This window comes from Solanum dulcamara, chromosome 6 (genome assembly GCF_947179165.1).
Source record: "Solanum dulcamara chromosome 6, daSolDulc1.2, whole genome shotgun sequence".
Lineage (NCBI taxonomy): Eukaryota > Viridiplantae > Streptophyta > Magnoliopsida > Solanales > Solanaceae > Solanum > Solanum dulcamara.
Window position 1 is genome coordinate 45,330,463 of NC_077242.1, and position 26,179 is coordinate 45,356,641.

Genomic DNA, 26,179 nt, shown 5'->3' on the forward strand with positions numbered 1-26,179 from the left:
AACTTCTGTACTAGATATATCTAATCCATAGTACTTATGTATCAGACAGTGTGTCTGAAATGTATCACACAATGTCTTGTACTATATCAAAAAATAATTGCTTCATCATTCCAGCATCTGTTCGGCTGTGACATAAGGTAGAACCAGTTCTTATCTTGAGGAAATGCCATTACAAAGTCCATTTTTTTCAAACCCAAATAAAGAGAACTTTGCTCTGTAGTGTTCCTCCTTTGGTTTCCTGAATGAAAACTTATATTAAAATGAGAGTACATATATAATAAATAGCTTATATTGATATAAGTTGTAAATATCATACTTACTTATTGGTATGCGATTTTAATAGTCTCTTATCTATCCATTGGGAGTAGTTGGTGATAAACTCGGTTGGAGGACTATAGCATATGCCAAAACCTTCAAAGGAGTGTGTTTGATACCTATCAGTCGATATTTTTTCCTTACCCTTTTCACTCGATCCAAAATTTATTAGATACGGTGATTGTAAGATCTTAGAAGGCATCCTACTTCGTGAAAGAGGTGTCTTCGCATTATCTGCCAACACATTGGGTTTGGATGGAAGAGTGGTAGGTAGCTGGCTATCACGTAGTAGACATTCAGCCTGAACTACTTGTTCATGACTAATGGCAGTCAATGGCGTGGTCGGTGATGGAAGTCCGTAAATAAGAGCATCTATCACCTCTCGAGTTTCGTACGATATCGAGGTTGAAGTTGTGGAATCCTATTTTTTAAGAATGATAAATTTTTTATGACTTTAGTATAATAACCTGTACTAAATTTAATGAATCAGATACAAGTGTGGACTATTATTGATACACCGAGGTTGATGTTTTCTTTATCAACCTGTTTAATATGTTCTTCAACTTGATCAGTTTTATCAACAGCCTCTCTTGCATCTTTTATGACAGAATTTGATTCTTCTGATGCATTATACTAAATTAAATATATCATGTCAATACTAAATTTATTAATGTTGAATGTATCATAATAATATATCTGATACATTATCTTTAATGTATCGAAATCAATAGAAACTTCAAAAGATTGTGCAGTAGCTAATTCCATGTGATGTGCTGATACATTCTCCAATTGTTGTAGAATATTGAATGGTTCTGCATCCTATAAATATAATAATAACAATTACTTATGAAAATGACTATTGAAATAAAAAATGAAGGATCTAATACATGACCATGAAATGTATCAAGATCTATAGATCATCATAGATGTATCAGATACAAGAGCTATGTAGCATCAGATTAGTCATAAATTGGTTTTGATACATTACCTTTAATGTATCAATAGCAACCTTCTCTCCATGGGATTCTGCAGCGTCTAATTCCATGTGATGTTCTGATACATCATTCATTTCTTGTATCGTCTTGGATAGTTCTGCTTTCTACAAATATAATAACAATTACTTTTGAAAATGATTGTTAAAATAAAATTTAATGATCTTATATAGGACCATGAAATGTATCAAGATCTATAGATAATCACAGATATAGCAGATACAAGAGCTATGTAGCATTAGATTGGTCATAAATTTATTTCTTACACATTACCTTTAATGTATCATTAGCAACATATTGTTGAAGAGATTCTGTAGCATCTGATATCATGTGATGTTCTGATACATCATCCATTTTTTGTATCATCTTGGATGGTTCTACTTCCTACAATTATAATAATAATTACTTATGAGAATGACAATTAAAATGAAAAATAATGATCTGATATAGGAACATGAAATGTATCAAGTAGTTTAAAAGTATATCAAAATAGAATTATCAAAAACTACATGATGTATCTACCTAAATATCTTTTTGGCCATGAGATTGGTCATGTGCTATGGAAGAATCAGATTTATTTGGATCATTGTGCTCCTCCAATAAGATAGGTGATTGTTGTTCTTCCACCACATAGAATGGTTAAACAAAATCATCTTTTTGAATTGGAGATGATGTGTCAGCCATGTGGTGCACTATATTGTCAATGTCTTTCAAGAGATCGGTATGATTTGAATCGATTTTATTCTCTAGTCGCTTGAACTTCCGGTCAACCTTAATACAATAATATGAAAAATCAGAATGTATCAACTTATTAAAAGTATATTGACTAACTTAAATTTTATATTAATAACTTACGTATATTTTTAGGTATTTCTTTAGGGACTTCTTTAATGCTTTGAATTCCATATTAACAATTTGGTCTGATTGACCGAAAGATTCACCTCCTACCACTGACGTTGCCACTGGTTCTAGAGTAGTAGAAACAAGCTTTTTTGATGGCTTTAGTAGTATGACATCTTTGTCTTTGTTAACCATTTCTACTGAAATGAATTTTTTATCAGGGGCAGTCTTTCTTCTTTTCGAAGGAGGTGGAGAAGATGTATCAGCAACACGACCAGATCTTCTTAACTATTTTTCACGTGGTTTAGTTGAAAAGTCCTCAAATTTGGGGAGTTCTTGAGGTTCCGTTAATTTGGCCTTGGCAGCTGATGTAGTAGCTTAAGTAGGAAGTTCACTGTCAGGAATGTCAATTGATTTCATTTCATCTTGAGTTGGGACAATATTGGAGCATGTATACTAGAAAAACAATAGAGTGAAAAGCAGAAAAAACAAAAACAAATATCATTATGTATCTTGAGTTCATGACAGGAGTCTTATGTATCAGAACAAAGACTATTGTATTAGATTCAAGACTATTCAATGTATCATAAATGTTATGTATACTGAATCAGAGCATAATTGAAAAATGAATAATCTTAAACTACAGTTAATAAGCAACAGATGATATATACATTTGATATAAATATGAATATGATTTTATGAAATATACCTCATTAAAAATGCTAGACATGAAGGCCTCAAATTTGGACTTGACCGCAACAACACGCCAATTAAAAATTCTGGGAATATGGTTACCCACTCTTATGGAAATTTTAGAAGGGACCTGAGATGCACATTCGTAAATTCATGCATTAACAGCATATGGCATGCTTCCCAAATGATACATTTATTTAGCAATAATAAACTCTTGTCTCATGTCTTTCATCAATTTAGAAAATGCTATTTTAGCCCATGAAAACTGCTCATATCTGTCATCCTCTACCATCCTAAAGTCATCCTCTACCATCCTAAAGTCATCAACAGAAATAGGTGAATCACCTAGTTTAAAAAAGACAAGTGTGGATGAAATAGAGAATGGTCATCTGAACAGCGTCTTCACCTATTGATGATTTGAAATCAGCAATAAAATTAGCGGTATATGTAGTGCCAAATCTCAAAGAGTGGGAAGGGGTCTTTTTGATGACGTACTTCAGTCCCTGCATTGACAGGACAAATAAATAAATATAACTTGAACTTGATACGTTGTATATTTGACTTCATGAAAACATAACTTAATATGATACATTAGAATAGATGATACAAAGTGACTTTATGAATCAGGTGTATGACTAATCAGTATACATATAGAGCTTATGTATATTGATATGAGACACTTTGTTTTACCCCTATGTATCAAAAATAATAGAAAAGGCATAAATTAATGTATCATAAACAACGCAAAATCAGAAAAACCTTATGTATCATGATTAGTACATGATGTATCATGAAAATTATAAAAAGCAGTAGATCTTATGTATCAAAAAAAATAATAACAAAAATCATATCAGAACCTTAAGTATCAGCATACGAACTTTAAGAAAGGTATATTGAAATGTATTAGAAAAATCGAGATTTAAAAATAAAAATAACAAAATACAAATTAGATGAAATTATACCTTTGGGAGATTAAGGCGTGTTGTAACCCCTTCAATTTTTTTCTCTACTTCTGTGGGTGCTTGTTGAACTGAATATTTCGACTTCAATTTCACACGTAATTTATCCATAAGTATGGGATCGTTACGATGTTTAGATCTAATATCATGGTAACCTTCCCCAGATGAATCAGAACTCAGTGAAACAAGAATTCATTGGTTTTGATTCAACTGTGTGAGACGAACACTAAAAATGGAGCGGAATCCATATGTATTAGTGAACAAAAGGAGTAAAAACAACAAAAAATTACAGTAGAAATCAATGAAAAATCGAAGAAGGTGAAATTGAAGTGAGATGACAGAGAATGAAGAACTTGAATTATCTTAATTAGAAGCTTAAAATTGAGTAAAACTTAGACTGAAAATTCAAAAAAAAACCACAGTAATTGTGGCTTGAAAATAGGCGTGAATTTAGGATAGTTGGGAGAACTGAAATAGGATGTAACTGTGAGTTGGAGAGAGAGTTAAAAAAAAGATAAATTTTTGAAATTTTTACAATTGGTAGAGAATAATAGTAAATATAGTAATATTAGGTGTGTAGATAGGTAATTTTTCCTTAATTTTAATACATCTGTAATATTTAGAAGATGAAGGAGTCTATCTAATTAGACTCAATTAATTAAGTAATGTCCAATTAAAAATGACACTTGTATTATTAATTACTTTTAAAATTATTTTTATAACCTTCGATTGCCTTCAAAAGAGTGCACTCTCTCTATGTCACATCAATATTTATGGTGTATTTATTCCATTTTAAAATAATTTAGAAGGATAATAAAATTCTAGTTAAGTTTAAGCGTGTCACTGAAATTTCAGGTTTAGTTCGGGGTGGTACTTGTGCTTTATCCCTATCTAATAAAATACATAATATTACTATATATTGCTATAAATGGTAGTTATTCCAAAGTATGATTAAAATTAGTAATTATTTTTATTGTAAAATTACCTAAATACACAACTTATTTTACCATATTCTCTAAAACGTCCTACCATATCAAAAAATTACAAAAATTCCTACTCTCTTCTAATCTCAGATATATCATTTTACGCGATATATCGATCAGATACATCACTTTACGTGATGCATCAGAACATCAGATACATCACTTTATGTGATGCATCACGTACATAATATATCCGAATTCCATCAAATTTAAGAAAATTTTGTAATTTAAAAATAAGTAGAAATAGAATGTAATTGGCTCTTATCACTATGAAATTTGTGTAGTCCCTACTTTATTTATTAAAAGACTCACCCAATTAATTCAATACATATGGGGGGGGGGGGGGGCAAACCTTTTCAAATAAGAAATAAGGCCCATTATTAATGTTTGGGTTTAGGCCCCACAATTTGTTGAGCCACTGCTAATCTGACTTGGAGCTTTTTATATGCATTTTACTTAATTTTTGAAAAAAATGATAACAAAAAGAACCAGGACACCTTGCTTGCACAAAAACACTAAAGATGAGCTTTGGACCAGTGCACCAAATCAGCTTATGTGTTTCAGGGTGAACAATTAAATATGCAATCCTTATTCAGATATATATGTGTATATACATAAGTTTTTCCGAAGTTAACCGGTACACGTGCACCACTACCCTCCCATGTGGGTTCACCTGTGTACATAGAGTAGTAAGCTTATACAAGAATAGTTGCTCAAAAGAGTCTCATAGCCTCAATTATGAGGGTGGTTACATATGAATCATGAATGGTTATAGCTTTAAAATAAACAAGTACACCAGTGGCAACTAGAGCAACTTATTGCTTAAGTCTTAAATGTGTCCGGACATCACTTACCTCATCAAACATGTCATATTACGCAGCTATATGCCTCCTACCTGCAGTATTTAAAAACCTATGCCAATGAGAACTTCATGATGAATATTTTTGGGTACAGGTTGTCAAGTAATAAAGGTTACAGGTTCCAGTCAGTAAACAGCTTAGGGCAAGAATCGGACTGTGTAAATGAATGTTAAGAGGTAACACACTGGAGCAAACAACGGTTAGCACTCCTCAAGTTTAACCTATCATTAATTTATCGGCCTCTTAGAGAAGCAAATCGGGCAGTCAAATCATCATAATCTGGTAGTTTGGGATGCACATGACATGCCTGGTTGTCCGGCTGAAATGAATTGGCACGAGCAAATACGTGTGTTGCCTTTGATGGAGCAGCCTGCTCATGTGGGAAGGAAATAGATCTTTTGGGGAAAAGAACCATATCTGATTCCTTTTTATCCTGATCTCTGTTGGTTTGATTATTTGAGAACTCACCAGTATCAGGAGTTGTCAGAGCATGTGCCTTTTTTCTCAGGTTTTTCAGATCACACTTTGATGGTCTTTTACTGTAATGCAGCAATAGTTTATCTATCATTCTTTCCTCTTCATCTTTTCTATGGCGTTCATCCTCAAACAAAATCTGCAAGCCTTTTCTTGAATGTTCCCTTCGCCGGCTACTTGAACTTCTCTTGACTGCTCTGGCATCTTCAGACTTGTCCACTTCGCCATGATTTGTCGCTGATTTATGGTGCTTTCTCCTAACAGATCTTGGTTTGGGCAAGATCACATCCTTGTGAGAGAATTCTTTATCATGACCATGACTATTTGTTCTAGTGGGTTTAATATTTCGAGCCACATGATCAGGAAGGTCTGATTCTTTATTGATCTTAATTGTTTCAACTCTATTGCATGGAGACAAACTTCTGAAATGGCCATCAAATTCAGAAGCAGACTGCTTAGAACCTTTGAGGGCTCTTTCTTTGCTATCATTTGGCTTTACATAAGGAGGAGGGATGGCTTTCTGTTTGGACTTAGTGTATGGTGGAGGGAGAGAAAAGTTGGGATAGGATATCATTAACCTATTTCCAACTTCCTGCTGAACCATTCTTGTTGAGTTAACAGTATTCTTTTCAATGGCTGTATCCCTAGCAGAAGAGACATATTCATTTCTGAAAGGGAGTCCCCTACTAGGAGCAGTCTCTGATCTTGCACAAGATAGAGGGTCCTGTGCTCTTCCTGTGAGAATTTGACCATGATTTTCATTGTGTCTAGTGAATTTATTATCAAAACCTTCTAGCCTCTGCCCATGTGATGAGCTGCCTGATTTTGCTATCCTTATTGAATTATCATCTTTCTCCAGGACTGCTTTGTTTCTTATCCTTGTCTGTTCCTCCTCCTTTTCAAACAAGATATCATGTTTTCGCGCCATTGAATAGCTTGCTTCCTGCTTTGTAAGATGTTTATTTCTATCCTTACTTGATTCTTTCCCTTCAGAGGAATGAAGATCCAGCTGCTCTTTCTTCAAGACAATACTCTCTCTGCCATTCTGTATATTATGTTGATCATTCAATCCCTTGTGCCTTTCACCAAGTGCAATATCAAGTTTATCAGCTTTTGAACCACCATCCTTACCATTTGGTAGAATGTGGTTGCCAGCAGAAGCATGTGAAGGTCCACTCCTGTTTGGTTGAGCCTACAATAATTAAACGATAGACAATGGTCAAACTTCACTTGTATCTATAGTTGGGGAAACGTTGTGTTTCTTTTCCCCAAACTTTTCCCCAGACAATTGCTGTTGAAAGAAGTGGCAAATTTATGATATTTAGCAGAGATGAAGGATGACCATTCATTTGGAGGCAAACACTAACGACATTTACACCTTTTAGCAGCCAAAGATAATTTCAGTTTTAAACTAAAATTATGTACCCGTGCAAATGCCATCCTCTTTTGAAATCCCATGGAATCCCACCTTATGGAAAATTCTACCGCTATATCTTGCAGCTGCTGAATTCTCTTCTCCACTGCAGGGGGCCTTGAAGATAATTTCTCGACAAACTAATAGCACTGAAGGAAGTCAGATATAAAAGAGAGATGCAAAAAAAGATGTGCAGACATAGTATAATAAGCAAATCACCTTCTGGTTAACAAAACATTCTAAGGAGTTCCCATATCTCTCCTGAAATAAATCCCTTAGCTCTCGTATTTCTGGCAAATCAGAGAATCTTGCTGCAGCAAACATCAATGATGCCACAGCTTCTCTGCAGTTCTCAGGACAGTCCCTGGATATAGACAGTATGTGTAAATTAGTATTCAAGTTCTTACCATCATAGTTGGGAAACATAGCTTTCGTTAAGTGTCCTACATCAGTCGAGGGAAAGGATTATTGTCTTGTTACATGATCTTGGGCATTCTCACCTCATGAGCTAACTTTTGCAGTTGATAATGATAGCATCCTAAGAAGCTCAACTCTATTCAAGCACAAGGATGAAATTTTGAAATCTCCAAGAAGGCCATTAACAAGCTCTCAAGCTAAAGAGTTGCAAAACAAGGTCACTGGAGTGTAAATACAGAAGCTAAAGGATATGAATTGCCTAGGTGTTAAAATTATTTTATGGACCAAAATTCAAGTCTAAGAATAGGTGGATTGGCATCCAAGAATCAGCAACAACATACTAGTGTAATCTCACAAGTGGTGTGTATGCAACCTTACCCCAACTTTGTGAAAGTAGAGATGTTGTTTCCGATAGGCTCTCAACTCAAGTAAAGCATACAAAAAACAAGTATGCAAAGCAAATACAGTAGCAAAAAAGTCATGCTGAAAACAATGAAGAAGAGAACATGAGCATGCCAAATGAAATACGATAACCGAAGCAAACACATCAAGTATTACTAAAATGGAATAAAACGATAGTAATAGAGTAATAATAACAATACTAAAAATGAAACTAGACAACACTCGACCTACTAACCTTTAAACCTAATCCTCGACCTCCTCGGTAAGTTGCAAGTGAGTCGTGTCTTGTCTAATCACCTCTCTCCAAGACTTCTTCGATCTACCTCTACCTCTCCTTGCATCCACTATAGCCAAAGTGTCGACCCTTCTCACTGGGGGCATCTGTGCATCTTCTTTTCACATGTCTGAACTATCTCAGCATACCCTCCTTTATCTTGTCCACCACAAAGGCCACTCACACCTTGTTTTCGGTATCTTCATTCCTGATCCTAACACTCCTAGTATGCCCACACATTCATCTCAACATCCTCATTTTTGCAACTCTCACCTTCTGGACATGCTTTATCGACCAACACTCCGCCTCATACAATATAGCGGGTCTGACCACCACTCTATAAAACATACTTTTAAGGCTTGGTGGCATATCACTTTATAAAACATACTTTTAAGGCTTGGTGGCATATTCTTATCACACAAGACACTGGATGTGAGCTTCCATTTCATCTACCCTACTCCAATATGATGCTTAACATAATTGTCAATCATTTCCTTGGATTTTTGACCCCAAAAATTCTTGAAACTTCGTTTCTTGTTCTTCGGAATGGCTTGTGTTTCCATCCTAAGATGGGTTTTGTTTTAATCCTTACTTCCAAATTTTTCACGTGAGTCACATCAGTAAACTTGCACTCCAAATATTGTCTTAAGTCCTACTCATTGAATTCTCTGGACTCCAAGGCCTGTCTCTAAACCACTAACTTATCGTCAACTTCATCGCATGTCTCGTCAATCAACATTGTCATCTACAAAGAGCATACACCATGGCACCTCTCCTTGGATATGCCACATCAGTGATCTGAGTCTCCTCTCACTATCCTTATTCGCGTCTTGGCACTAACATACATGTCCTTAGCTGCCCTAATATAGGCTATAGGTACACCTTTAGTCTCCAAACACCTAATGAAGCCCTCTAGGAACTTTTTCATAAGCATGACCAAGAAGTGTTCCGAATCTCCTCCCACTATCCTTATTTGTGTCTTGGCTCCATCATACATATACTTAGTTGCCCTAATGTACGTTATAGGTAAACCTTTAGTCTCCAAACACCTAGCAATGAAATACCATATATAAATTCCTCTTCCTCTCCCTATAATGCTCTAGCAATCTCCTTACGAGAGGTGTGGCTTTTGTAGTCGAACTGCCAAGTCCTTTTGCATTGTGTTCCATCATGACTTATGTAAAGACTAATGCGCAACATGCTTAATTGAAGCCTTAAAGTAGCTTAATTTAAATTTAGTTAGATCTATCATGCTATCCTATTTAAAAGAATTACTGGTATGAGGTACCTATTACAAAACAGGTATTCCCAAGTTGAAAATTATTGTTAACCAATTTTCTTTTTTAATAAATAATTTTGTAACTACCTATTGTAATTAAAATTGCATAGAATAAAATTAATGATATCAGCTGTGGGAGTTCTGAAGACAAACACTTGTGTACCTTAGTTTCTGCATGTAGGAGAGTTGCTTCACAATATATTCACAAGATTGTTCCACAAAGTCATAGCAGGACAAGAGGTTCTGCCCAAGCAAAAATTCTTCAGTCTGCCTCACCTCGTCAGAAATCATAAATCCACAATTAGATTCTAACTATTCAGAATATAAAAGAAAGGGGCAGCCCGGTGCACTAAGCTCCCGCTATGTGCAGGGTACGGGGAAGGGCCCAACCACAAGGGTCTATTGTACGTAGCCTTAACTTGCATTTCTGCCAGAGGCTGTTTCCAAGGCTTAAACCTGTGACCTCCTGGTCACATGGCAGCAACTTTACTAGTTACTCCAAGACTCCCCTTCTTTCAGAATATAAATGAGTGTAAAAGAAATGAAAAGATGCAATAAGGCTTCTTTTAGCATTAATTAATTAAAAAGGCTCAAATGCAAGAAGTTTCAGTTCAGTATAACTGTTGTAGTTGTTTCTAGAACTGCAGCTTATTTTCAGAATCCTTAGATGGTGCACATGTGTCTACAAAAACCTAATTCAAGCTAGAAGAGATAATGTAGTGCTGAAAAGGCTTAGGAAGTGCACACCATAATATAATGATATTTTTTAGTTGTTTCTCTCTTTCCTAGTTTGTTTAAAATTCTGCTAGCTATTTCTAAGTCTACTTCCTTACTTTCAGTAAGTAGTAAATCAGTTTGGCAAATTTAGCAGTACTTTACAGTATTTTAGTCAAGCTGTGATGTATACATTTAGTCCCTGATGAACAATAAAATTATATCTTTCAAGTCACTTTACTTGTTTTCTTTGCTGTCAAAATCCTATCATTGCCATCAGAGCCTTTTTGTTCTTAAGGGACTTGTGAGAGCTTGGGAGTTTTTGATTGAGTGAAACCCAAACACTTAAAACAGACCATCCATAAAATCAGCGTTCAGAATTATGGAAGGTGACTTTTTTTTTCATCAATTGCTCCACCAGTTTTTGATGGAGAAAACTATCAAGTTTGGGAGGTTTGGGCTATTAGGATGGAAGCCTACGTGGATGCATGTGATCGCTAGGAGCAGTAGAGGAGGATTATGCGTTCCTCCTTTTACAGGAAATCCTACCATAGCTCAGATCAAAACTGACAAAGAGAAGAAGACTAGGAAGTAGAAGGCAAAGGCGAAGGTGTCTCTCTATGTTTCAGTATCTCCTACTAATTTTTTTCCAGAATCATGACTCTTAGTTTGGCTAAGGCAATATGGGAGTTTCTGGGAAAAAAAATATTATGGAGATGAAAAGAATGTGAGGCATGAAGGTCTTAAACCTGGTGAGGGAATTTGAAATGCCTAAAATGAAGGAATCTGAGACTATTAATGAATAATTAGATAGACTTTATCAATCTGCCAAATAAGGTAAAGTTACTTGGTGCCGAACTTTCCGACAAAACTACGAAGAAAATTCTTGTTACTTCAACCTAAAAAGTTTGAAGCAACAATTGCTTCATTGGAAAATACATAAAACATTAGTTTGGCAGAACTTTTAAACTTTTTGCAAGCACAAGAACAAAGAAGAATGATGAGGAACAAGGCAGTTGTTGAAGGAGCTTTACAAGCAAGGCAATAATTCAATTCGGGAGGCAAAAGCAAGACGCAGAAGTTCAAAAAGAGCTATGCTACATCAACAGAAGTTGCTGCAATTGATAGAAATTCTAGCAACGACAAAGGTGGATAATATCCACCTTGGCAGTATGGGAAGAGAAACAATCCAGACTTCAAGTGTTGGAGAAAACCTGCTATGAGATGCAAAAAGTGTCATAAACTTGGTCATGCTGAGATTATTTGCAAAGAGAAAGGACCACAACACTTAAATAAAGCACAAATTGCATACCAACAAGAAGAAGAGCAATTGTTTGTGGCTACTTTTTTTGCAAGGTAAAAGTTCAAGCGAAAGTTGGTTAATTGACAATGGTTGTACAAATCATATGACTCATGATGAGGAGATTTACAGAGAGATAGATAGATCTGTAATCTTTTAAGTCAGAATTGGTAATGGTGATTATCATCTTGCCAAAGGGAAAGGCACAACAACTATTGAAAGTTCCATAGGTACAAAGTTAATTTCGGATGTACCCTTAGTTCCTGAACTTGATTTTGTTAAACACAGGGTAACTTTCGGAGAATGGTTTCGAGCTTATTATTTAAGATGAGTCTGTGGTCTTTGATCGAAAGTGTCAAGAAACCTATTAAGTTAAAACGAGAGGAAAAAAATTTTCTTTGATCCAATGGAGGAAAAGCTGGATCCAAGAAGTTTTTCCTTCGGCCTAGTGATTTACCGTTTACTTGCAGAAGACAGAAGTTGGATTTCCTCAATCTAGTCTTACTCCTTTCCACGTTGACAACATAAGTTCCATTCAAATTGCTACCAATCTGGCTTATCATGAAAGGACCAAACATATTGAAGTGGACTATCATTTTATTAAAGAAGTTGTAAATAACAGGGTTAGTACTCTTCCATGTGTATCTAGTGATTTTCAAATAGCTGATGTGTTTACAGAATCAATGGCACGACAACGTCATCGATTTCTAGTAGGAAAATTGATGCTTTTTGATCCGTCGGCATTAATTTGAGGGGGATGTTAGCATGATAGAGTAAATATGGTAAACTATAAATAGAGATATTCTAGATATATGAAAATATACTTAGAGCTATTTTATATTTATTGTAGAATATTGTGTAGCATTAACTATGAAGGGGAGCCTTGGAGTAACTGGTAAAGTTGTTGTCATGTGACCAGGAGGTCACGGGTTCAAGCCTTGGAAACAACCTCTGGCAGAAATGCAAGGTAAGGCTGCGTACAATAGACCCTTGTGGTCGGGCCCTTCCCCGAACCCTGCGCATAGCGGGAGCTTTAGTGCACCGGGCTGCCCTTTTATTGTGTAGCATTAACTATAGAATATTTGGTAGGATTTACATTCAATGTAAAATAATTTGCTTCCTTTTATCTCTTATTTCTCGTGTATAAAGCTATAAATACTTATGTAATCTGATGTATTGGATCAACGATTTAAGACAATCGCTCTTCAGTTTCTCTAGTGTTTTTTCTGTTTTTGACAGCTCATGTGAAGTTGGTTTATCGTGCGAAATTGAATGTTGATGATTCAGTTAACGAGCTCAAGGCAAGACTTGTTGTGAAAGGTTACTCATAAATTTTTACAGTTGATTATTCAATAACTTTTGCTCCAGCTGCTAGACTTATACTATAAGGTTACTAGCTATTGCTGCTCAAAAAGGTTTGGAGAATCTTTCAATTAGATGTCAAATCAGTTTTTTTAAATGGTTTTCTACCAAAGCAAATTTAGGAGAAGCAGCCTCAAGGATTTTGTGTAAGGAGCATGAAGATAAAGTGTATCTATTAAAGAAAGCCCCTTATGGCTTAAAACAAGCTCTAAGGGCTTGGTACAGTCAAATTGATTAGAACTGCAAGCCTTGGGTTTTCTGAATAACTGTAGTGTTCAGGCCTGCTTTTGCGCATCTCAATAAATTCAATGGTATACTTTCCACCTTCCATCAGCAACAGATACCAGATAACTTTAACCAACAAGGCTAGACCAGATGGAAAAAAATCATGGTTCTCAACTCACTTCATTGACCACTAGAACACACCCTTGCATTCTTGCAAGTCTTAGGTCTTAAGAAAAGCATAAGTGAATCAACTCTATTTATTATCAAAAAGATATTCTAATATTGTGATTATACCACTTTATGATGATGATATTCTTGTAATTGGCAACGACCATGAAATGATAGACAAATTAAGGCAAAGATGAAGAAAATGTTCGAAATGACAAACTTGGGAGAAATGTCTTACTTTCATGGAATGCAGATTCATCAAACTCAAACTAAAGTGTTCATTTGTCAAAAAGTATGCAAGGGGGATAATAAAGAAGATCACTGGAATGGAAGATTGCAAACCTATGAACACTCCAATGAATCAGAAAGAGAAGTTGATTAAAAATGATGGTAGTGACAAGGTTGATGGAAGAGTACAACTGGGAGAAGAAGACACGAGGCTTCGAATGTTACTCCTCTTGCTTTGATGCGGGTCGTCACTTGGAAATAGAGGTGTAGGAAGCTTTTGAAGGGGTGGAAATGAGTTTTTCTCGATTGAGGAGTAGTTTCCGATCCCTTATTTTCTTTTGGAGCACCCACACAGTTCCTATTTTGTATAGAGGATTGGGTGTCTGTTGAGATAACCATATTTTGTAGGTTTCTCCTCTATTTGGTATATCACTTGTATACGACCAAGTTGGCCTTGTTATTATCAATGAAACATTTTACTTGATCAAAAAAAACAAAAGGTTGATGAAGCAAGTTATAGAAGTATGACTGGGTGTCTCATGTATCTCACTGCCACGAGACCTGACATTCTGCAAGCACTAAGTGTCTTGTCCAAATTTCTTAATTGTGCAAGTGAAATGCACATGAAAGCAGCCAAAAGAGTTATAAGGTATGTCAAGGAAACTTTGGAGTATGGTGCTAAGTTTTGTAAAAGTCAGAACTTCAAGTTGCAAGGTTATTTTGACAGTGATTGGACGGGGTTAGTTGATGGCATGAAAAGTACTTCAGGTTATTATTATAGCATTGGTTCGGTCTGTTTTTCATGGTGCCCAAAGAAGCAAGACATAGTGGCACAGTCAACTGCAGAAGTTGAATTTATAGCTGCAATAGCAGCAGTTAATCAAGCTCTTTGGCCAAGGAAGATACTATTAGATCTTGATTTGGAGCAACAAGGAAGAACAGAAGTATTTGTGGATGATGGGCAGCCATAGGATTTCTCTTTCTAGTTTTTCATTCTAGTTTTTCATGGGAAAACAAAACATTCTAATATCATATTGTACTTTCTCAGGGAAGTGCAAGAAGGAGGAGAGGTCAACTTGGTTTATTGCAAGTCAGAAGATCAAATTGTTGATGTATTTACTAAGCTTTTCCATGTTAATAGGTTTGAATTTCTCAGAATGAAGCTTGGACTGTGCAGTTCTTGAGACAGTATGAGTGTTGCAGTTGTCTCTAGAACTACAGCTTATTTTCAGAATGCTTAGCTTGTGCCCAGGTGTCTACAAGACCTAAATTTAAGCTAGAAGAGATAAGATAAGGCTGAAAAGGCTGAAGAAGTGCACACCAGAATAAATTGCTATTTTTTTGTTGTTTCTCTTTTTCCTAGTTTATTTAAAATTATGTTAGCTATTTTGAAGTTTAGTTCCTTATTTTTAGTAAGCAGTAAATCAGTTTAGCAGATTTTTAGCAATACTTATTGTATTTTAGTTAATCTGTGATGTGTATATTTAGTGTGTGATGATCAATAAAATCAGATCTTTCAAGTCACTTTAGTTGTTTAGTTTATAAACAACTAATATTTTGATGGGATGATTCTAAAAGGAAGTTCGGATGTTTTAAAATGCAGGATTCCATTTTGATCGTCTTCTTTTTTCAAAGCATAGAAGCGGATCCAAAAAAAATAGATAGAAGGCAGTAAATTCAAAAATTAAAAGCAGGAAAGAGTAGTAGAAAGAAATCACCCTTCCATAAGCATTAATATCGAGTCCATTATGAAGTAATTTGGCAAGATCTTCCTTCAAAAACCTCTGTTTCGACTCAGCTCTCCGTCTCACCACCTCGATTCGCGTCCTCGTTGCCTTTACTAACGATTTGCTTCATTCATCCCAAAACCAAAGTTAAATCATAAATCTCAAATTAACAATAGTTATCCATACAGAAAAAGAAAAAGAAAAGAAAAAAGCCAAACCATTTGGAGCTGAAACCACGGGTTAGTATACCGTCGAGCATCTCCGATCTCACTAGTTCGTCACTTTTGAGCTTCAACTAATATATAGTATCTATTTTTGAAAGTCATGCAAATAGATCCGCCATAATTAAGAGATTTGTAAATGTATACTGATTGACTCTGTATGTATGTGCAGAGCAGAGATTTTGGATTTTGGAGGTAGGGTGTTTCTGAAATTTATTTTAACTCAAAATAATGACCCAAAAAAGAAAGACTTCAACCTCAACCATTTTATTACTCTTTCATGTTTCTACTTGTTTTGCTTCCTAGCCATTTCAGTTCTCCATTTTCCGCTGTTTGGTAAAATGCATAATTGAATTAGTAGGTTTGTATAATGTTAAATAAGTAAAACAAAGATAGAAACGGTAAAAATGAAATGCAATCTCTTTAAATAACTCGTCCACACATCAACACAATGTATTTATAGCTAGGCATGGTTATGATTAAAAAACTAAATCAAATTGCAATTGGAACAAATTTGATTAAAAAACTCGATATTTGGTTTTGTTTGGTTAAGTTCGATTTTAAATTTTGAAAACGATACTATTTGATTTGATTTTTTAATTTTCCAACAAAAAAAACTGCAAAATAACCAAGCCTAACTATATATAAATAAATATTTATAATTATTTATATATTATTCAGAAATAAAATATAAATATTCTGTTAAATTTAAATTAACTTAAGTCTTTAACTTTACCATTTTCTCAAGCCCAATACTTAGATAATTAACTTGAGCTTGGAGTTATTTTTCTGCTATAAAGATTTGATCTTTGGTGTATAATGACTTTTTAATTAAATCATTTTGTTCGTGTAATAATAACTCTAGTATTACTTAATTGAATCTATGGTAGCTTTTGTACTAGGTGTTTGTGCCTATCGAGAAATGTATGTCCTCAACTAAACTTATTACTTTCAAATCGAAAAAACTAAAAAAAAACAAAAATGAATCAAACCGAATCGAACCGAACCAACAATAATCAAACCGACTGTTATTTTTTTGATTTGGTTTTAGAAATTTAAAAATCGATTAAATAGGTTTGGTTTTGATTTTGACTAATAATCGATCCAAACCTAACCATGATGTCACAACCCAACCTAGGCCCTAGACGTGACATAGCGATTAGGATCCCGAGGGACCCCAACCAAGTCTCCTAGCATACATAGCATACGTAAGGTAAATAAGATATATTTAAGAAAACCAAAAATGTGGAAGGTAAGTCTCAACAAATAGAATCTCGACATAAGAGAATCAACACAATAATCAAAAGAGCTAAAAATATTCATGTAGTCTAAACATGCCTCTATTACTTAAAACGGGGCATAGAACATGTTCCTATCTCACCAACCATGAAGGAAGAAATCGTCTAAAAACATGAAGAAAGAACATAACGAGCTCGCACTTGAATCATGAGGACTCACCAAAAGCTAAAGTGTGAATTGATCTCCGAGCTAGCCACGTGCGGAATGAGAGTCGGACCCTACATTATGAGACATGTAGGCAAAATATTATGTTAGTACATGGAATGTACTAAGTATGAATAAATATTCATGAACAAGAAATCAAACATAATCAATATGAACATGTGATGCATGACCAAATATCTTGAGAGCAAGAAATAAAGCTTGAAAACACTGAAAAACATTAAATACCTTCAATGCATGGTAAAACATCATTAAAGGACTTGTAAGAAAAGCATATACATGTATTAACCTTAACTGACATTTAAGACCATGTGAGTTATAACATGGAATCCAATGTAACTCTCACACCTAGAAAAGAGAGACTACTTGCCAAGGTAGACTCTGTATAAACATGAACATGAGTTATATGTGGATTCATGTAAGACCCGATAAGCTAAAATAGTCAAAACGAAGGAAAACTTTGGAGAATGGGTTGGATTTGAGTTCTATGACTCAACCTATGAGTCTAGAAACTTCTATAAGTCCAAGGAGTGACTCGTAGGGCTTATATTGAGGGTGGTAATTGATTAATTGAAGGAACGAGTCCACAAGTCAAGGTTATGACTCGTAGAAGGTAAGACGAGTCGTAGAAATCACTCACAAAGGAACTTCAAAACTCAGGTGCTGCAGGAATATCACGACCCAATCCCGTAGGTCGTGATGGGTGCCCGAATTGGACTCTCGCATATACCCCTGCTAACTATAAATAAACCTGTCCCCGATTTGAGTTATAATGTATCAACAATCACGATAGCATATAAGCCGACGAGGCTATCGTAACATATGAGGATAACTGTACACGCACACATATACAACCCACATACATGTCCACAGACCTCTAAGAGTAAAAACAGTAACATAAGGCGGGACAGGGCCCCCGCTGTACCCATAAATAAATAAATATATACATCGAGGGTTAGTACCAAAATCTAGGCTCCAGCACAATGGAGAGCTCCTGAAAAGCTGAGCGGGACTCCTACGCTGGTGGATCCCCAAAGTGTGTATCTGTACCTGCGGGAATGAAACGCAACCCCCAAGAAAGGGGGGTCAGTACGATATATGTACTGAGTATATAAGCATAGACATCATAAGGAAATTACCGTTGGCATAGGAATGCAGGGGACAAGTATAACAATTAACAAATTACTATACCTATAGCTTAGAACATAAAGTCGTACATACTATCATCCCATACCGTACCCGGCTCATTTGGAAAATTGGTGTAACAACTACATCACTCTGTTATCATAAGCATCTATATACTATTAGTACTATCTCATATAATAATGCCGATGAACATATGGCCCGATCCATATACTATATAGTAATACCGAGGAACGTTCGGCCCGATCCAGATATCATATAATAATACCGAGAAACGTTCGGCTGGATCCATATATTATATAATAATGTCAAGGAACGTTCGGCCCGATCCATATATTATATAATAATAACGAGGAACATTCGGCCCAATCCATATATTAAATATATATACGTACCCGGCCCTCTAGTGAGGGACTCAGTGAATCATAACTGTAGGACCATCATAGGGTCCGTTGCCATTACCACCTTATCACATCACATTATATATATATATATACATACGTACCCAACCCTCTAGTGAGGGACTCGGTGAGCTTTTTATGTCATTGCATTATCATATTCTCATATAGCGTACCCGGCCCTCTAGTGAGGGACTTAGTGGATAATGCAGTGAACTACGCACAATAACGTACCCGATCCAGGACTCGATGATAGGAGGGTTACCATATACACGAGTAGAGTAGTAAGTAACCATATGCATTTTAGATCGTATTTGAGATCGATAGAATCTCAAAATGTTCTATCATTCAAAAACCAAGACAAGAGTCATATCAAGTACCTTTTGATTGCCACTATGGATTAGGTCAAAATGAAACTTTTGGAATCATATTCCCGTATCAAGTCATCATCAAATATCTTTTGGGAATCAAAAAGTTGGCTATCCTAGTGGCTTTAACAAGATGAACTTCCTTGGAATCGTATACACTTCATCTATTTGTTTCATAAAGATCATGTCAAAAAGAAAGGAAGATTAGCTTTACATACTTGCTACTTCCCAATGTATAGAAAACATGATAAGCAATAGCTCAATTATTGTAAGAGTTCAAACATTAGAGTATGAGTAAGAAACACTTAGGAATGGAGTGACTTCCGAGATTGTATCATCTTTTACGTACATCTAGGATATGCCAAAAGAAGAGAAAGAATAAGCTTTATGTACTCTCTACTTTCCCTCATGGAATCATCATATGCATATATCGTACAGACCATCATGGCTCGGTAAATAATTATAGCATAATAGCATCATACTTATGTCAAAATCATACCAAGAGAAAGAAGGTAGCTTCACATACTTATGCCAAAAACATGCCAAGAGAAAGAAGGTAGCTTCACATATCTCTTACAGATTACTCTTAACCACGTTCACCTCGTCGTCTTTTGAACCTATTTAATATGAAATAAATACTAAGGTTAATACCCTTTCACTTTCCATTTTCCTACTCCACAACCAAGTATCTATAGAAACTGTTTCCTTATCCACTTCCCTCGACTAGTTTATTACTAGTTCTGAGATTGTCGGAAATCTGGAAGCATCTCTCCTATAACTTGCCCTATCCAACTGCTAATCTTAGCAGCCATATTACCAACAACAACCAGCAGCTATATATACAATCAGATCACTTCAATATTACTCAATACAACTCCAAACAACTAGCTCAAAACTACGATACCAAAATAGAGTTTTAAACCGTTATTTCGTAAACCTTTAACAATATGAAACAGAGGGTCATGTGCTACAACCAGAAGTACCCACATCCCTTTTAGAACACTTTCCATCCCTGCAACACATAATCAACCCATCTACAGCCGTTGCACCACAATCATAACACACTACTCGACTACGATTTAACTTTAACGATTTTAATTTAGTTTGTTTTTAACGTCAAGCATCCTTATACAATTTTTCCACTTACAGCCTCATTTAAGACATGTATTATACTTCATAAAAATATCATAAGCTCTGATTTTAAAGGAAAAGCCTTACCTTTCCCAAAACTCGCTAAAACTTGCCAAAACTCACCTTGAAAGTTCTCCTAGCGCGGTTGAAACTTCGTGGATGTTTGTTATCTTTTTGGTGCTGCTCCAAACCATAAATTTACATTACTAACACCTTTATACCCTCGTGGTATATCCTAGATAATTAATTTACGGAACGAAATTAAAGAACTTACCTTTTTTTCTCCCCAAATTTGTAGTTGTTCTCTCTAGCTTAAGGATTTCTCTTCTTTTTTTTTTCTAGAATTTTCTTGGATAAGAATGAATTGTTTGGATAAATATGACCTAAAAGTCATAAAATATATATATATAGGCTACTTTAGGTGTGACACATGTCAACCCCTAAGTGGTGACACGTGTCAAGCCCTCATTGGGCCAACACACCACCTCCTCCAACCATGAGCTGCCATATGGCATGTGAGGGCCCACCTCTTGCTCCAATTGCTTCCACGTGGTACCTCCAGATGCTGCCACGTGGCACTCTCCCATGCTGCCATGTGTCACCTTATTTTCCCCTCGTGGATTCATAATCTCATCTTACTTTACGAACTTATGTAATCCTTGCTACGTAAGCTTGGTATGTACTCAAGTAGCTTAAGTATGTAAGATTTCCAAGTTGGTAGCTTAAGTAAGTAAGTCGAGTCCTATGACTCATTACTTGGTCTCCAACTTCTTCCGGATTTTTATGGCCCTATTTCCAATCTTCTCTATTATAGGGTATCTAATTCTCCCTTCCTTAGAGTTATTTGATGACTTCATGGATTATCCGGCTCACATGGTGACTTCTAAGAAGCTTAAGATCCTTTCAAGAAACTTAAGAGCTTAAGAAGCTTACGTAAGTTAGGAACCTTCCAAGGTACAAAAGTACAAGGTATAACAAGGAAATCTCAAAGGCCTGTAGAACTAATCGAGTCTACGACTCGTTAGCGAGTTAACGACTTGTAAGAACGAGTTGTAGAGAAACTTCAAAGAATCAGTCCTCAGGGTTTTCTCAGACCCTGCAGGACGAGTCCTTTTTATGAATCGTAGAAGGGCCTGCGATTCGTAAGGATCCTTCGTAGGGTCAGTTTCGACAAGTTTTAAGAATGGTATTTTAGTCATTTCCTACATTTTATCAGTAAGGTATGGTCATTTTGGGACCAAATCTACCCTATATAATGACCCAAAGTCTTCCCAAATCCCTCATTCTCACATTAACTCCCCTAAACTTTTCCCTTTCTTCTCAAGATTTCTCTCAAGGCTTTCTCCATCCACAAGCTGATTCCTAGGGTTCCTCAAGACCAAGTTCTTCTTTCAATCTCAAGTCAAATCTATCAATGTATGTGGGTTTTTATCCATGGGTTCTTCCACCCATGGATCCCAAAACCCCTTTCAAACTAAGTATTTGATTTCAAGTAAGAATTTCTTATGGGTTATCCTAATTTCTTCTAAATAGCATGAATCATGATTTAACCATTGATTATTGGTCTATTTTGATGCAATGTGATTTCAAATGCATGGATTGATTGATTACAAGTAGTTTCTTTACTTAGTTTTCTTAAAGGTTCTTGAGATTCATGGTGGGTTGCTTAAAGCAAGATTTCCATTGATGAATTTCATAGTGTTTCTACATGATTTTAAATACATACATGTTGGAAAGTTGATTTGACATGAAACCACCTAGTTTTACTCTATGTTCATTTAAAGTATTATTTGAAGATTATGGACTCCATTAAATATTTATGAGAGTTAATGACTAAGGTTATAGGAGTCTTTGAATGAAAGAATGAATGTTGGTGTAAGGCCTTCTCACCTAAATTAATGGATTCTTTATGAGATAGGGATAATTCTTGCATACTTGAATCACTAAAGGTTTTAAAGAGTTATTCTACCGAATGATGATTTGACCTCTCAAAGTATATGTTACTAAGATATGCTATTCTGTGGGATCCTATTAGCAACTTCTAGTTTTTTGAACTATGTGCCAACATAGGAGCTCTTGTAGGCTAGGCTAATGGATCCACAAATGGCCATTTAATGTTAAAGAAATGAATATTGGCGGAGTTCTACTTGGCAAGTAGTCCCCTCTTCCAATGTAGGGGGTTAGGTTAGATTCCATGTTATAGCTCACATAGTCTTAATCAGTTATATACATCTTCCCACAAATGAATATTTCAAATATTATTTACTTGATTACTCTTGCATACCCTTACTTATATACTTTACTTTACAATGCCTTAATGCTTTTCATTATATTGCATGCCTACATACTTAATACATTCAAAGTACTAACGCATACTTTTGCCTATATGTTATCACCATGTAGGATCGGTATACCTCCTCGTTCTCCTCCACATGGATAGTAGAGATTTCTCTTGAAGGCTACATTTGGTGAGTTTCCATGTTTCGAGAATGATACTATTTTATCTTTCTAGCTTATGATATATTGAGACCTTTAGACATTTATTATGATACTTCATTCTATTTTGATTGAGGGTGAGCTAGGAACTTGTCTTAGCCCCGCCAAGTCTAAAAATTAGAGGTATTGTTGGACCTATGTAAGTCGAAGCTTGATTATTATGGTTCTTACTATGATGTTTCCCTTAGTTCCTCTTTCCCCCTATTTTTCGCTTGTTTATTTATTGTCATTACCTATGAAAGACTAAATGAATGCTAAGAGGCTTGGGTGAGGTACCTCCAGGTTCCTCATTTTCCATGTCATGTCAAGGCCCTAGGCTTGGGTCATGACAATCCACTAGCTAGGCCAATTAAGGCACCTGGGATGACACATAGTTTAGAACTAGGGGTTGCTACTAGGGCTCCCATGTGGAGTCCTCACCACAAAGTTCTCTCGGTGCTTAGTTAATCCCAACGGAAGTACTTAAATCATAGTATTAGGAAAGACAACAATCAACCAATCCATATCATAAAATACATCATAGGAATATCTCTTTGAAAACCATGATCATAACATAAACATATAAACACTTACCTTTTAAAACATCTAAATCATGATTTCTTCATATTGTGAGAAAACCTTTCACACTTCATGGTTAGTTGCTTAAAAACATACTTGAATTATAATTCATAACTTTCAAAGCATACATAATACTTCATCAAATCCATGATCATATATCCATAGTTTATACTTGAATTTCATAGGATAATGCATGTGTCCTTGTAAAAATCATTGAAAATATGTAATTTAAATAGAATCACGCATGAATACATCATTGGAATTAAGTGAAAACATAATTGAATTGACCCAATGCAAATCATCAAAACTAGAGTTTTAAGAGAATCTCATAAAAGAGAAAATTGAGAAGACCTTTGGGACTCCATGGATGGAAGAAGATCCATTAATAAATTCCCACACACCTTGATTAATCAAAGTCATAAATGCACTTGGAATTGAGAGACTTGAGCTTGAATCCCTTTGAAACCTTTAGCTTGGAGAAAAAGATAGAACTTGGGAGAGAAATTCTAGGGAGATAATTTTTGTGTTGAGAGTAGTTAAGGGAATGAGGGACTAAAAAAGGGTTTTAGGTAGTTAATAGTTTAGGAATTAATTCCCAAAATGCCCAATATAGAATCAAAATAATGGAAAATACCCAAACTCCCCCAAACAAACACTGACAGAGGGAACTTCATGGCCACATATACTGTTTGTGTAACCTTCTAAAGACCGCATAGTGGTCCGTAGAAATGAAGGGAATCAAGTCTGGGTGAGGTGGAACTTATACGGGTAGTTCTATGGGTCGTCATCCTCTTCACAGGCCGTGGAGAGCTTCATGAAGAACGGTTCGTTCAGACTCGAGGGGGTCGAGTTCCACGGACCATTCAACAGTCGGTGAGATCAATATCTATGGGTCGTATTCGTTTTACTCCCTCCTCCCCCCTTTGTCTGATCATTTCCACGGGACCCCTTTATGGGTCGTGGTTCTTTTCACGGTCCATATGGGGGTCCATACTATTACACCCCACATCTTTAAACTCGGAAGGTTCCTTAAGTTACTTAGAAGCTAGTATGTGAGCCACTTAAGTTACGACCCTATTGAACAACTCTAAGAAGGGAGAATGTGACACCCCATGGTAGGAAAGGTTGGAAATAGGGTCAAGAGAAATCGAAAGGAGTTGGAGGCCAAGTAACGAGTCGTAAGACTCAACTTATCTACGTAAACTACTAATTTAGAAGTCTTACATACGTGAGTTACTTGATTACATACCAAGCTTATGTAGCAAGGGTTTCAGAGGCTCTTAAAGTGAGACGAGATTACGAACCCACGAGGAGGAAAACAAATTACGCAGGGCAGCCAATGGGAGGTTGACACGTGGAAGCACCTAAGCAAGCAGGTGACCCACCTGCTTGGGGTCAAGTAGGTGACCCACCTGCTTTGGGGAGGTGGGCCCCACTGTCACGTGACAGCCCCTCCTTCATCATGTTGATATGGTGGCCCAATAGGGGCTGGACACGTGTCACCTCTTGGGGATGACACGTGTCACACCCTAGGGCCACATATATGTGTGGATATGTATCATATACTCCAGCTTCCTTCATTAAATTTCCAGCAAACAAAAGATGATGAACAAACCCTAGTTTAGGGAGAAAAGTGCGACGGCTTGAGGAGAAAAATAAGGTAAGTCCCGATTTCATTCTGTAAATTAATTATATAGCATATACCACGGTGATATGGAAGTATTAGTAGTATAAAATTAGAGTTTGGTGCAGCCAAAAAATGGACAGCAAGCTGCCACGACGATTCAGCACGTTAAAAAAATTCCGAGGCGCAATTTCGGCGAGTTCTGGCCAATTTCGGGAAAGGTAAGTTCTTACCCTCTAATTTGAAGTTTATGATGTTAAATTAGGGTGTATTAAACACCTTAGGGGCTGTTGGAAGTTGGGTAAAAGGTTTGAAAAGTTCGGCGCTCGAAATAAATGAATTTGGAATCGCTATAGTTAAATTGTTGTCGAAATAAGGTGTTGTGCGCGTGGGGGCTGCTGCTGGTTGTGTTGTGGAGTGTTGAAGGGTCTAAAAGTTCTATAAATGAGGTGGGGTAGCTTCTGGTTTCATCCACACGACCCTCCGCTTTGCAATTAAAGGATTCGCGAAAGAAAGATTAAAAACTCTAGTTTTGGTATCCTAGTTTCGAGTGAATTGTTGGGGGTTTATATTGTGTAATGTTGTCGTAATATGTATATGTATGGGCTTCTGGTTGTATTGTTGGTTTGCTGCAGGTTCTAAGGACATGGTTGGGAATTCGGATAGGGCACATTATAGGGGAGGTGCTGTCCAATTTTCGTTAACGTCTTAACTAGTTAAGGAACTAGTCGAGAAGGCGAGCGAAGGGATGAATGTTATGAATACTCGTGGGTAGTCTAAGTTGCTGAAAAATATAAGGTTGTTAATACTTGCATTACTTCCATGTTAAATAGGTTTCGAGGACAACGACGGGGACGTGATTAAGAGAAGTCCATACGAGGTATGTGAAGCTTCCTTCTGGCGTATTTTTGGAATAAGTATGTAGAGCTATTTTTCTTTTCTTTTGGCATGTCTTAGGTATAAGTTATGAATTCTTTGTATACGAAATGTGGGGATAATTCCACTCTTGAAACTCCAAATGTAATTCATAAATGTATTCACTTTGTAATGTTAAGACTCCTGTAATAGTTGAGTTATTGCCTTTCCAGGCTACTAGATCATGCTAAATGTAATAGCATATGATATGAGGTGGAGGTAGTTCTAGTTATAAGCT

The 26,179-nt window shown here is 36.0% G+C and overlaps 1 protein-coding gene and 1 long non-coding RNA gene across 3 annotated transcripts; both read right to left on the bottom strand.

Annotated features, from left to right (window-relative positions):
- Positions 1–960: 960 nt before the first annotated feature.
- On the bottom strand, positions 961–1,416 carry LOC129892265 (uncharacterized). The gene is made up of 2 exons (XR_008767289.1): positions 1,304–1,416; positions 961–1,134 (listed from the first exon to the last, which is right to left on the bottom strand). It is a non-coding gene; the product is annotated as an uncharacterized LOC129892265 (long non-coding RNA).
- Positions 1,417–5,460: 4,044 nt separating this feature from the next.
- Positions 5,461–16,164, bottom strand: LOC129891107 (uncharacterized). 2 transcript variants are annotated; one of them, XM_055966361.1, is made up of 7 exons: positions 15,845–16,164; positions 15,618–15,750; positions 10,066–10,169; positions 7,750–7,894; positions 7,542–7,670; positions 5,950–7,308; positions 5,461–5,677 (listed from the first exon to the last, which is right to left on the bottom strand). In XM_055966361.1, the coding sequence occupies exons 1-7, from the start codon at positions 15,883–15,885 to the stop codon at positions 5,663–5,665; spliced, it is 1,926 nt and encodes a 641-aa protein (XP_055822336.1). In that variant the 5' UTR covers positions 15,886–16,164; the 3' UTR covers positions 5,461–5,662. The 2 variants fall into 2 exon arrangements, with proteins under 2 accessions (XP_055822336.1, XP_055822335.1); XM_055966360.1 differs by having other exon boundaries at positions 5,461–7,308.
- Between the last annotated feature and the right edge of the window lie 10,015 nt (positions 16,165–26,179).